The 12,079-nt window shown below is 32.8% G+C and overlaps 1 protein-coding gene across 2 annotated transcripts in view; it reads right to left on the reverse strand.

Annotated features, from left to right (window-relative positions):
* The window catches only part of Fam91a1 (family with sequence similarity 91 member A1), a 39,732-nt gene that overhangs the window by 21,321 nt on the left and 6,332 nt on the right, over positions 1 to 12,079 (reverse strand). For both annotated transcript variants that reach the window (XM_027952317.2, XM_071602141.1), the window contains exons 3-14: positions 11,845 to 11,996; positions 11,184 to 11,241; positions 10,449 to 10,516; positions 9,804 to 9,917; positions 8,464 to 8,554; positions 8,009 to 8,071; positions 3,926 to 4,032; positions 2,826 to 2,864; positions 2,187 to 2,299; positions 1,644 to 1,759; positions 718 to 830; positions 294 to 380 (exon numbers count right to left, since the gene is read on the reverse strand). In XM_027952317.2, coding sequence (XP_027808118.1) covers positions 294 to 380; positions 718 to 830; positions 1,644 to 1,759; positions 2,187 to 2,299; positions 2,826 to 2,864; positions 3,926 to 4,032; positions 8,009 to 8,071; positions 8,464 to 8,554; positions 9,804 to 9,917; positions 10,449 to 10,516; positions 11,184 to 11,241; positions 11,845 to 11,996 — 1,121 coding nt within the window. The remainder of the gene's footprint in view (positions 1 to 293; positions 381 to 717; positions 831 to 1,643; positions 1,760 to 2,186; positions 2,300 to 2,825; positions 2,865 to 3,925; positions 4,033 to 8,008; positions 8,072 to 8,463; positions 8,555 to 9,803; positions 9,918 to 10,448; positions 10,517 to 11,183; positions 11,242 to 11,844; positions 11,997 to 12,079) is intronic.

Here is a 12,079-nt window from a genome sequence, read left to right on the forward strand (position 1 = left end):
TCAATTTAAAAAATTACATACAGATGAAGATTTCTATTCCCCATTTCTCATTATAACATATTAATAGATAGATGAGGTAGACAAACCACCTTAAAAAAAAATCATAAAATTAATTCACCCACTCAGTGTTTAAGTCTAAATGATTGCCATAATACTAAGGTGGGGAATGACTAAGAATAAGCAAGAATATGCCAAAAATCCATGATAATCAACAGCCAATATAAATGATATTTCATCAAGCTAGGAAATATTTCAAATGCTCTGCCATCCCCTAAAATGATATCTAAACTTACCTTTTCTAGTTCTATAAGAAAGCTGTCCAGAGATTCATCTGAGAGTTTGCCTACTTCAAACATTGTGACTGCATGACTTTTCAAGTTCTGCAAAAAAGAAACAAAAATAATAAAGTTAAAAGATAAACATAATATCTTATATTTCTAATATTAAGTCTTATATTTCTAGGACTTGTAGAAATTAAGCCTTGTAATTTCTAATTACACTTTCCAATACAGTCAAATTTGAAAATAGGTGAGATAAGGAGCTGATTCTTCCAATTACAAAAGCAACCCTTACTAAAAATTATTACATCCTCTAAGGAATATAAAAAAAATCAAACATGTTTTCAGAAATAAATCCAATACTTACACAAAGTTATAAGAGCAACTGAATTATTTTAATTTGTACACATCTTTATATTTAAACAAACATTTGACTTACTGGTGAAAGATTTCCCATCATTAAAAAGGCAGTAAGAGTTGAATCAAATAGGAAGGCAATACGCTTCGTATATCCTGTAGACAGACTCAAACTGCTTAAACTAGCTGTGTCAGCTGAAAAAAAAAATCATAATTTAAAAATTTTAGGCAAATAAAAATTATTCTTTGCCTATCACTTAGAATGTATTTATGAAAATACATAAATCAAATATAAGCAATATTAGAGTCATAAGAGATTCCAAGCATACCTATCTCAAAGCACAAAGACTTTTTTAAAAATATTTTTTAAAAGCATTTACTTTTGTAACAAGTTTCTTGAAAACTAATAATAAACACTTGGTATAACTGTCAGATGAACAAGACTAACTGGCCTAACCCTTTCAGACCAGTCACCTGAGTCAAGTAACAAAAGTCTTGAAAGAAAGTCCATGTTGCGTTCCTCCTCCCCAGCAGCATTAAATCCTGAGCAGTCCCCTCACGCATTACTCTTTACCTCCCTTTGGGCTTAGCCCATACTGTTCTCTTGGGCTGAAATGGCCTTCCCTCACTGACCAGCAGGCTAGCATTCACTGTCAGCCCAAGTAACATCTTTGCCATGAAGGCTTCCCACACCTCTCCAGACAATAAAGGGTCTCTTCTTTGTACCCCACAAGCACCATAATTGGTGCTTTCAATTTTGTGATTTTTTTTTTTTTAGTTGCACTCTCTTCTCCCTAGATTTAATTCTCAGAAGGAATGTGCCATATTTTGTCAATTTTATACCCCTAAGACTTGGTATAATGCCCAATATGGGGGTAAATATTCAAAAACTGCATATTGAGTGAAGAAAATTTAAAAGAAAAAACTATAAAATAACTATTAAGAGTATATGTTTAGACAGATACTGTACCTACAAACAACCTCTAAATAAATGGAGTTATTGCTAACCTGGATCTTCTTGACTATTTGTGTCTGTGTCAGTAGCCGAAGAAGCTTCTTGCACAGGACTCCGACTTTCCCCACCATCCCATGATAAGAGCATCTTTTGTGGATCTAAAGTACTCCTATTAATGGAGAATATATTCACTTAAAAATCATAAAAATGATCTTACATAAAAACAACCACTGAAGTCAGTACTTAAATTATGAACAATCTAATTTCAGTCTTATACTCAAGTCTGAAGTTAAGATTGTAGGCCAAAAAATGCTCTGCCCACATACAATAAAATCTTCTAACCAAGACCCATGGATAGGCTTAAGGGAATTCAAGAATCTTTCAAAATTGTGTGTACAATATTGTATATGCTTTTTTCTATAGTGAAGGTTCTTAATTTTTACCAGATTCTAAAAAAGATACATTTTATACAAAATATTTGAAATTACTAATATATAAGGTTTATACCACAAATGACAAATTGAATAAATAAAATTTCTTTGTATACAATTTTTTTTCCAAAAGAAAACTTTCATATGTCACACTAAATGAGTTACTTTAATCTGTTTACGGATGGAACATTCTTCCACGATGAATGAAGTTGATCCAAATTTATTACTTGTCCCTTCTTATGGGCAAAGCCTAATCGGCAATACATTGAAACAGCATTCTGAAAGGAATATGTAGAAAATTAGCATTTAAAATAAACTACACATCAAAATATCTGTAAAGAAAAAAAAAACTATAAAAGACACGCCTCTAGTGATCCTCAAACACTTCACACTACAGTTAGAATAAAAACAGCCTCTTTAGTAGGCCTATTCAGGTCTTCATATGTACAACTGTGTGGTGGGGGCTGAGGGAGGCCTGCTCCCCGCTCTCTGGCCTCGCCCTCCTACATCTACTCCAATGAGGCAAAATTGTGGCACTGACTGGGCTCCCTACAAGATCTCAATCAGGCCTCCCTTGCTGCACACATTTGTGCTAGTGCTCTTTCATTTCATCAGTAAAAAACTAATTCAGGGCACCTCATCTTGCCCTTTTGTCTCTCTGCAAACATGCCTGTACTGTGCATTCTCCCAAAGCAGCTAATAACAATTTCTCATACCTTTGTTTCTCAGTAGTGTATTAAAATAAAAATCAACTAGTAAAATGTATTGGCCACATTACAAACAAAGAGTATAAATATAACATACCTTAACCAGAGATAAGTCTATCTCCAGGACATTGGCAAGCTGAAAATTAAATTAAAATTTATTTTTTCTTCTTAGAATTATTAGCCACCATACAGCAATAATAGATAAATGTAATCATTATCAGAAAAAAAATTAATTATCAATAATTGAAAGACTGAATAAATTTTTAATTCAGAGGTTTTTTCTCTTTCCTTATCACTAAGATACTAAGAGTAATATAAATCTAGGTAGTGACCATAACAATTTAAGATTCCTTACTCTTTAATTTTGTCTCATTTAAATTAAAAAATTCCTAAATAAAAAAAATATATAGTCAGTAAAAGCAGGAAAATTACAGAAAGGAAGGAACGAAGGGAAAAAAATACAGAATGAATTAACAGAATCATGTTATAGTGTGTGTGTGTGTGTGTATATATATATATATATATATGTGTGTGTGTGTATATATATATATATATATATACCAAGGGGAATATCTCCTTTACATATATTTAGAAAGTACCAATCAAAAATAAATAAAGAAAGGCTGAAGCAGAAGGATCATGAGTTTAAGGTCAGTCTCAAGAACTCAGAGAGGGACTAAGAGACTCAGCAAGAGCCTGTCTCTAAATAAAATATTAAAAAGGGCTGGAGATGTGGCTCAGTGGTTGAGTGCCCCTGGGTTCAATCCCCAGAACCAATAAATAAATAAATGACTGGAAAGAAAATTGATGGAGTACAGGAAAGATAAGGGGAAGGGAAGAAAAAAAGGGAGAGGGAATGGGGATTGAAATCAAATTCTGTATATGTATAATTATGTCAAAGGGAACCCAAATACTATGTATGAATGTAATGCTCTAATAAAAGAAAATACAGTATATAATCCTTTACTAAGAAGAGGCATACAAAGTTATTTAACCAAATTATAAATTATTGATGTAAAAATTTTATTAGGCATTTACATGAATTAAGAATGGTGACATTTAAATACATTAAAGGTCTCTAAATTTCCCAATGAATAGAATTTGAACACATCTTAACCATATTATTAAAAATTTTACACATACTCTACATAAACTTATTTCTTAAGATTTTTTTTCACAAAATGTTAACACACTTACCTCTGCAACATTAGTGTGCTCATCTATTGAAACAAATATTTTATAGAGTAGAGTTTCAAAATAATCACCCTGTACTCGATTCATTACAAAACCTTCAAGAGGAGGAACTAAAATAAACAAAATAGACTTTTCTCAGTTACATGATTTTTTTAAAAGAAAACATCTATTCATTTGGGCTGGGGATGTGGCTCAAGCGGTAGCGCGCTTGCCTGGCATGCATGTGGCCCAGGTTCGATCTTCAGAACCACATACAAACAAAGGTGTGTATCCGCCGAAAACTAAAAAATAAATATTAAAAAATTCTCTCTCTCTCTCTCTAAAAAAAAAAAAAAAAGAAAGAAAGAAAGAAAACATGTATTCAAAAAAGAGAATCCTCCTCCTTAGGAACTGAATATAACTTTTGATTTATTTTATCTACCCCACAGAAAGTTTCATAAACTCCCAAAGTTTAGGTCACATACAACAATACCTACATAGAAAGAACTAGGAAGGGAGACCACAAAAATTTGCAAAGAATTATTTAATTCTCTACAGAACTCTCAGGGTTACTGAGGCAGAGAAACTGTTGAAAGACATGGACCTGGTCAAAAGGTAGAGGTGTATGGAGGCTGCTTCAGAAAGGGGAAGTGTGCAAAGGGTTTCTGATGTATGTGCCATGCCTCACAGGCAGCAGGACTGACTAGGCCAAAGCAGAAAAGGACTTCAAGAAGAGACCAGACGGATGGAAAGTACTGGCTCTCTGCCTTTCTCCCTGTCACCTCACTGTATCCTGAGAAGAGGGGGAATTTAATCTGCATGACTGCCACAATTATCAGCAGTCACCGGTATAATTTGCTCTTTGGGACTTTGTACTCTCTCTCTTCCACAATACTGAGAAGGTTAAGACCTCCCTCTACACATGTGGCCCAACCACTGCTGTCCACCTGAAGCTTCACTCATACTCATTTGGTCCAAATGCTCTAAATCTCATTTACCAGAGAGCTTTGCCAGCCAGTGATAAAGAAGCACTATGCTTTCCTTTGCCATTCTCCCGTATGTACGCTTCCCATGAAAATATCCTGGGAAAGGAGTGTCTAGGCATAGCAGCATTTGGGTATTCCTGTGTCCCCTGGCCCTAATGCCATCTCATTGTACACAAAACTTAAGACACAATACAAGTGATTAAATTAAAATACTATATAACTACAATGTACATTTCAGGGCAGGTTATATACTTTATAGATCTGGTTCCTGTCCTTTTCTAACTTAGTGCTATGATTTCCAGTTATCTAGGGACTTCAAGGATGAGAGTCTTCTTTTTAGAAATATTTTGGAAATCCCATATTTAATGGCATTACTTCTTTTCCTACACTATAAGCTGTGTGAAAATAATACTGAACAATTATGAAACACTTACTAAGCACTGGAGTATTCCCAAGTACTTTACATATACAATTTCACTTACCCCTCTTAACCCTGTGAGTTATACAGTTAGTCTAATTACCCCTATTTTAGAGATAAAGAAACCAAGCCATTAAGAGTATAGAAATTTTCCTAAGCTACAATTATAGCATCTCTATATTAAAAAAAGTGAGACAGTCTCTAATATATTGTTAAAACTGAAAGTATGAACTAGAATACACACCTCATCTGTGAAAAAATAAAAACACATCAAAAAGTATATATACAGACATGCATATAGGCATGTATATGTACAAGCCCATGTGCACAGATTTACTCCTAAAAGGATACAAGAAACTGGGTAGCTTAAGCACAAAAGTGGGAGACAGACTCTTACACTCATTTGTAAATTTAGAATTTTGCATCATAAGTATTCCCTACTCAAAAATGTTATATAAATGAGTAAATAAAAGAAAAAGTATCTTGGAATAGTCACAAGGAAAACCTGGTCACAACAAATACTAAAAGTTACTCTAAGTCACCATAATCAAGAAAACATGGTCTCATTGGGAGATAAAAGGATATCAGAATTAGATCCAATATAGAGGGGAATTCAGTATGTGACAAAAGTCATACTTCCACTCAACATAAATGAGTTAATGAAAAAACAGCTAAAATTTTCCCAAATGCTACTGGCTATTCAAATAGAAAAAAACCAAGCTGGACCCTTATTTCACATCAAATATTAAAGTTCCAAACAAACTACAGATTTAAATACATGGATAGCTAAAGTTTCCAAGATTCTTAGACTAGTTATATATCCTGAAAGCCCATTCCACTCAAGCATAACAGAAATCTAGAAGCAATAAAAGGGCAGACATAAAATACTCAGCTAGAAAGTATGATCAATGATGAAATATATTTAATTCAATAACAGAGACTTTATAAAGATTTTTCCTAGGACTAGGGTTGTGGCTCAGCCACTAGAGCGCTTGCCTTGCACATGTGAGGCACTGGGTTCAATCCTCAGTACCACATAAAAATAAACAAAATAAAGGTATTGTGTCCATCTATAACTAAAAAAAATTATTTTAATTTTTTAAAAAAAGAATATTTCCTTCAAAGTATTTGTCCCCCCTCATCTGTGTTTGTTTTATCACCCATACTGTTTGTACTTTTATTGAAACATTTCTGAAATGCCTCCTCTGAAATCACCTTCAGGTGTCTTTTGTGTTGAACTTCATGGTTTCCATGTTGCCAACCTGCTTTTCTCTCACAGGTTTATTCCAACTTAGGGCCCAGCTAGAGAGGTAACATGGTGAAAAGTAGGGTGAATTAAGCAGTTATAATTTCATGGATTTGTCTGTATCACCAAAAACTATCAAGTACTAAATGTGGCAGAATACATCACTGTAATGGAGCAGTGTGCTCCATTACAGTGATGTATTGAAGCAGTAAAGAAGCATTTGAATGCTTCTTTCAAAAGAACTTAGAGCTAATGTGAGTCAGTGTTCAAACTGTCAGTCAAAATGAAACAAAGACTAATCTTTTTAGGTGGATCTCAAATTAGTCAGTGTCAGTTTATCAGATAAGAACAGGAACTAGAATAATGCTTTCATATATTCCAACTGCAACAGGAAACCACTATTACTTGTCTTCCAGAAATCATTTCTTTATTAAAAAGGTTTTTAAATTTTTAAACTAGTATTCTATTCTTTACACCATCAACTATAGAAACCCAAATTAGTATTTCGTTTACCTTTTTAGCTGTCTTTTCAAGTTTAAAATAGAACTCATGTATGCACATGATTAAAAATGCATTATTAAAGAATTGGAAATACATGTTAGCCCAAATAAAGGTCAAAATACACTACAGCAAGATAATCTGTCAAGATTCAACACTGACATGAGGGAATATTTCCTTCACATCACCAAATAATCCCCGTCACCACTTATTTGTTAACAGTATGGAATACTGGAATTTGACACTTTATATATGATTACATAAATATTAGATATCTTAGTATGAATTTTAAAATACCATAAGCAAAAACAACAATTAAAACACACTAGAAAACATACTTGTAACACACAAGTGCTGAATATTATAAGTGATTCTACAAAGTGGCAAGAAATTTAAACTACAGAAAAAGGATATTAATAACCTTAGCACTATTGTAGGGGCAAAAAACTAAAAATGACCTCAATAACCAGCAACAGGGAAAGGGTTTAATAAATTGATATACTCATTAGGTACAGAAGGAAATAAATACACAGCCTCTTAATATTGGTCTCACTTAAGCAGATGGAGGGAGGGTGAAGGAAATAAAAACAAAAAAGACTGCAATAACATATAAAAATAAGATGCATCAAGAGGAAAATATACAGTTCTATGATACTGCTGAATATATATAAGAAATGCTTACACATGGTGACAATGAAATTTATAAAAACACTGATCTGATCTGAGATTCTGAGAACTCTGCTTCAAGGTTAATACAGGATAAATATAACATAAAAATGAAAATTAAAAGTTTAAGTAAACTATTATAATGATTACAATATAATAATAAATGTTTTTCCTTGAAAAATCTTAACACCTAAGATTCTAGAATGATCTTTGTCTAATTTATTGGGATGATATATAGTGCCCCACACCTAGTAGCTATTCAAAAACCAGTGAGAATATTAGCCCAGACTTACCTGCTATACAACTGTCATCAGATATCGGTACATCCAGATAAATAAATCCTTTGTTATATAAACCTACAGAAGCAAAAGCATCTTGTTTTATCTCATTTATTAAATTAATAACAGTTAATTTTAAAAAAATGACTCCTAATTTCCATAAAAATTCTTAAAGTAATGCTATGTGAAGATGAAAAAAGTAAAACAGAAGAGAAAAAGAATTAAAGTTTTAAAATCTTGGTTTCCTATATATATTCAGAACTATTAAAATTTTTCTTACCATTCATTTGTATAAATTTCTAGTGTATATCACTAAGTGGAAAACAACAGACTAGAGTCACACTTCAAATATTAACATCCCTTAGGAAACAGTAGTATTTGTGCCTAACTGGTAAGTAATTGCTATTAGTTTTCAATGGTTTAAAACAAGCTTTTATATTGACAAAAGACCATTTCTACTAACCACTTACTATGTACTACATTGTAATCTAGTGATCCAGAGAGTTGAGGGCCTGAATCGATGATCTTATCAATAGCGCATTTCTCAGGCAAAGTGCATATCTAAGAAAAGCAAAATATTTTCAATTAAGTTCTGTCCAAATTAACTAATTCTTTAGTCTCCTGAAATCTACTCATTATTGAAATCAATAATTCCATGTCATTAGTTGAATGAACTTCTACACTCTTCATTTATCACTCTAGAATTCAAAGATCTACAGAAATAAATTACTTAAATTGCCAAAATCTATAATACCAATAGAATTTAGAGAATGAAGTCACTATATAAATACCATATTTATTGGTTAGTAATAAGTCTTGCTAATAAATACCAATATCTTCTCCTCTTCTTTGAACTGGAATTAGATCCATTTGCTGATTCTGAATCTCTCAAAACAGAAATTGATTCAAATTCCAGATATTCACATATTCATTATCAGAGACAAGAAGGTTCATTAACTTATGACGCAGTTTGATAACTCCATTAGAAAGTACTTATTCTGAAGCCAAATTTCTAAACCTTGTATTTACTGGCTTTAATATACCTTTCAGAAAAAATTAAATACAGACCACTCCCAAAAAAGGCCATCTACTCACTTATATTCAACTACACATAGATATGACCTGGTCTCGAGGTCCCCTCAATACTCCTCCCCCACACATTCCTCTAAATCAACACCCCCTCCAAAATATATAAAACTTATATTAAATGTGGTCAGACCAACAGGAATACCATTTCCATGACCTTGACACTATCATAATACTGAAGCACCTATCTTTTCAGTATAGTAATTCAACAAAATGACACAAGTTCCATAGCAAACCGTCTAGGTAAAAATCCTTGACCTCTACTATCATAATTTGAGTCATTAATTAATTGCTCTGTGCTCACTTTCCTCATCTGTGAAATGGGATACAAACAATACTCTCCCTTGGGGTTGCTATAAGAACTACATGAAACAATATAAGCAGCAAATATAACAAGAGTACATGTCACACAAGTACACAACAAGTTTTCAAAAGCAATGGCAGCCATATCATTGCTGTTGGTAGCTATGGTATCATATATCACTTACTGCCTAATGAACATGCCCAGATACTGTACCTGAACTATGTCAAGTCTCCCTCACTGTTAAAAAGCATCTTGGAAACTACCAATAGCCTAGCCTACTAAGATTATTTCAGATTTTGAATGAGTTTAATTTTCTGTAAGAAACCAAATATTGTTATTTTTTTAAATATTATATAACAGCAATTAAAAATTGTAAAAGTAAGTTTAAAAAATTCTGTTTTTAATTTTAAAGATCTCTACCTTGATGTCATCTTCTGTGATGTATCCAGACTGTACCACCCACCACGCCTCTATGGTGATTTCTACTGGCTTTATGGGCAGAAGATCACGAGCCGTTTTCCTTCTGAAGAATTTCTGCAATAATACAAACACTTGAGAATTTGCAGACAAGCAGACAACCTAAAATGACCACCTTCTTCTTTTATCCAATCATGTAAGTTTGCTTCTACCAGGAAAAATAAACATCTTTTAAATTCTCATGTTTTAAAATCTTACTATTCTAAATAAACTTGAATGGAGAAAGTCATTCTTAAATTGTTTCAAGTAAATTATCTTAAATCATTAATCATTAAACCTGAATCAAAATCCAGAAATGAAAGCCAAGAGGTGAAAAGTGTACTTGAAAATATGTACTTATTCACCCATTAATTGAGCTTCAAGTCCAGGATGGGAAAGCAGAGCAAAATTAATTTTAAAAACTCAATATTTTATGCTGATTTTAAATTTAATAATCACTTAAACTGTAACCTAGAGAATACTCAGGAATTATTTTTATATGGTATTTGCTCAAAGAAATTATAATTCATTACTTCTACCATTAAAAAAAAAAAAAAAAAGACTGTGATAAAGATGCCAAACAAGGGAAAAGAAAGGGAAATGACTTACTTTTGATGATCTACACTGATTCATAAGATCAATATACTGGTTCCTTCCTATGCCAAGAAGCCTCAGACCTTTAAAAAAAAAAAAAAAAACCTTTCCTTTAAAAACATTTAATATCTTGAAATATCACATACTCTCAAGTGACTTTAGTAAAAACCCTCAGCTTATATTCATCTTTTAATTACTGACACAGTTCATCAGTATCAAATTAAACTAAAAAACTGTCGGAGAGAGGAACTCAAGCTAAAACTTGAATAATGTTGAAAGAGAACATTTTTAAAAAGCAGAACTGCTCCCAATTTTAAGAAGTAAAAGTGTACTTCTCAGCAAAGCTTCTTATACAACAGAACTGTCACATTTCAAATACATACTTCATTAAAATAAACATAATAAAACACCAACAAATTATGTTAGTAGAAACCATACATATCGTGTTGTAAAAATACTGAACATTTTCTTCCTTCATTTGGTAAATAGACCAAAACAAAAATTCTTTCTCTAAAAACATGATTAGTTCTATTTTCCTGATTCTACCACTCCAAAATGTTCCTCTTTTAGACATTTAGATTAAATCTTACACTTGATATGTATTATACAATAAAATTTCCATTAACAATGTTCTAGCTGTTCTCATTTTTCAGTCTCAGACTAAATCACATCGCAATACTGACAGACAACACCATGCATGCACAAAGACAAAATCTCAACATACCTCCCTGGGTACAATTAAATACTTACAGTCAGCAGCAGTAAAATTGGGCAATGAATCATAACTTTTCTCACTGTTCATAATGTCCTTTTAAAAAGAAGAAATTTAAAATTTGAAATGCAAAACTGCCTTTCATGAAATCATGTGTATAAATATACATTTATATTGACAAACAACATCAGTTATTACAGCAAGTGGTGAGATCTTAGTTTAGTCACCTAAAGCAAGCATGCCACACTATAGGGCTTACTCTATGGTCCCCTCCTAGTAACAGAAGAACAGACTTTCAAGTCTGGGTTTCTCACAACACTCTAAATGAATCTATGAATCCCAGACATTTGCCCTGTACCCTCTGCCCTATGGAAGCCATACAAGAATGCCTCGTTAGAGCTCAAGGTTCTAATATCTCCATACTTCATCCTGATCCTAGATTTTATCCTAAGAAAAGGTCACAGTTCTACCAACATGCATTTAAATACATACTACCAAAAGAGATTCTAGTCACTTAGGAAGCTTTTGCTCCTGTGAGTTCCAATTAGCTGCAGAACTTAACTCAGAATGTAGCTTTTTCCATCCCCTATCTCTTTGTGTAGCTATGGGCTGAACTGAAGAGCTGGCCATCAGCCGCAAAGTATCCCTGATATGCAGTCCCACCCCATTCTTAACGGTTCACTCACACTATAAACTTACCTCCATAATCCCAGTATAGTAGGAAAATGGTGTTATCCGCAGACCCTTCACCATAATATCTGATAAGTGGTAAGGATACAGCATGAGGTGATCTCGACTGTACTTTAGCAGCTCCTCATAGTATTTGCGTTCATCTTTCTTGACATGTTTAACTGTAGAAGGAAATTTTCCAGTTTTTTTTTCAGGTGTCTTTTAGTTACATAGTCACTATAAACGTAGTAAGAAATACTTTACA

The sequence above is a fragment of the Marmota flaviventris genome, chromosome 15 (assembly GCF_047511675.1).
Source record: "Marmota flaviventris isolate mMarFla1 chromosome 15, mMarFla1.hap1, whole genome shotgun sequence".
NCBI lineage: Eukaryota > Metazoa > Chordata > Mammalia > Rodentia > Sciuridae > Marmota > Marmota flaviventris.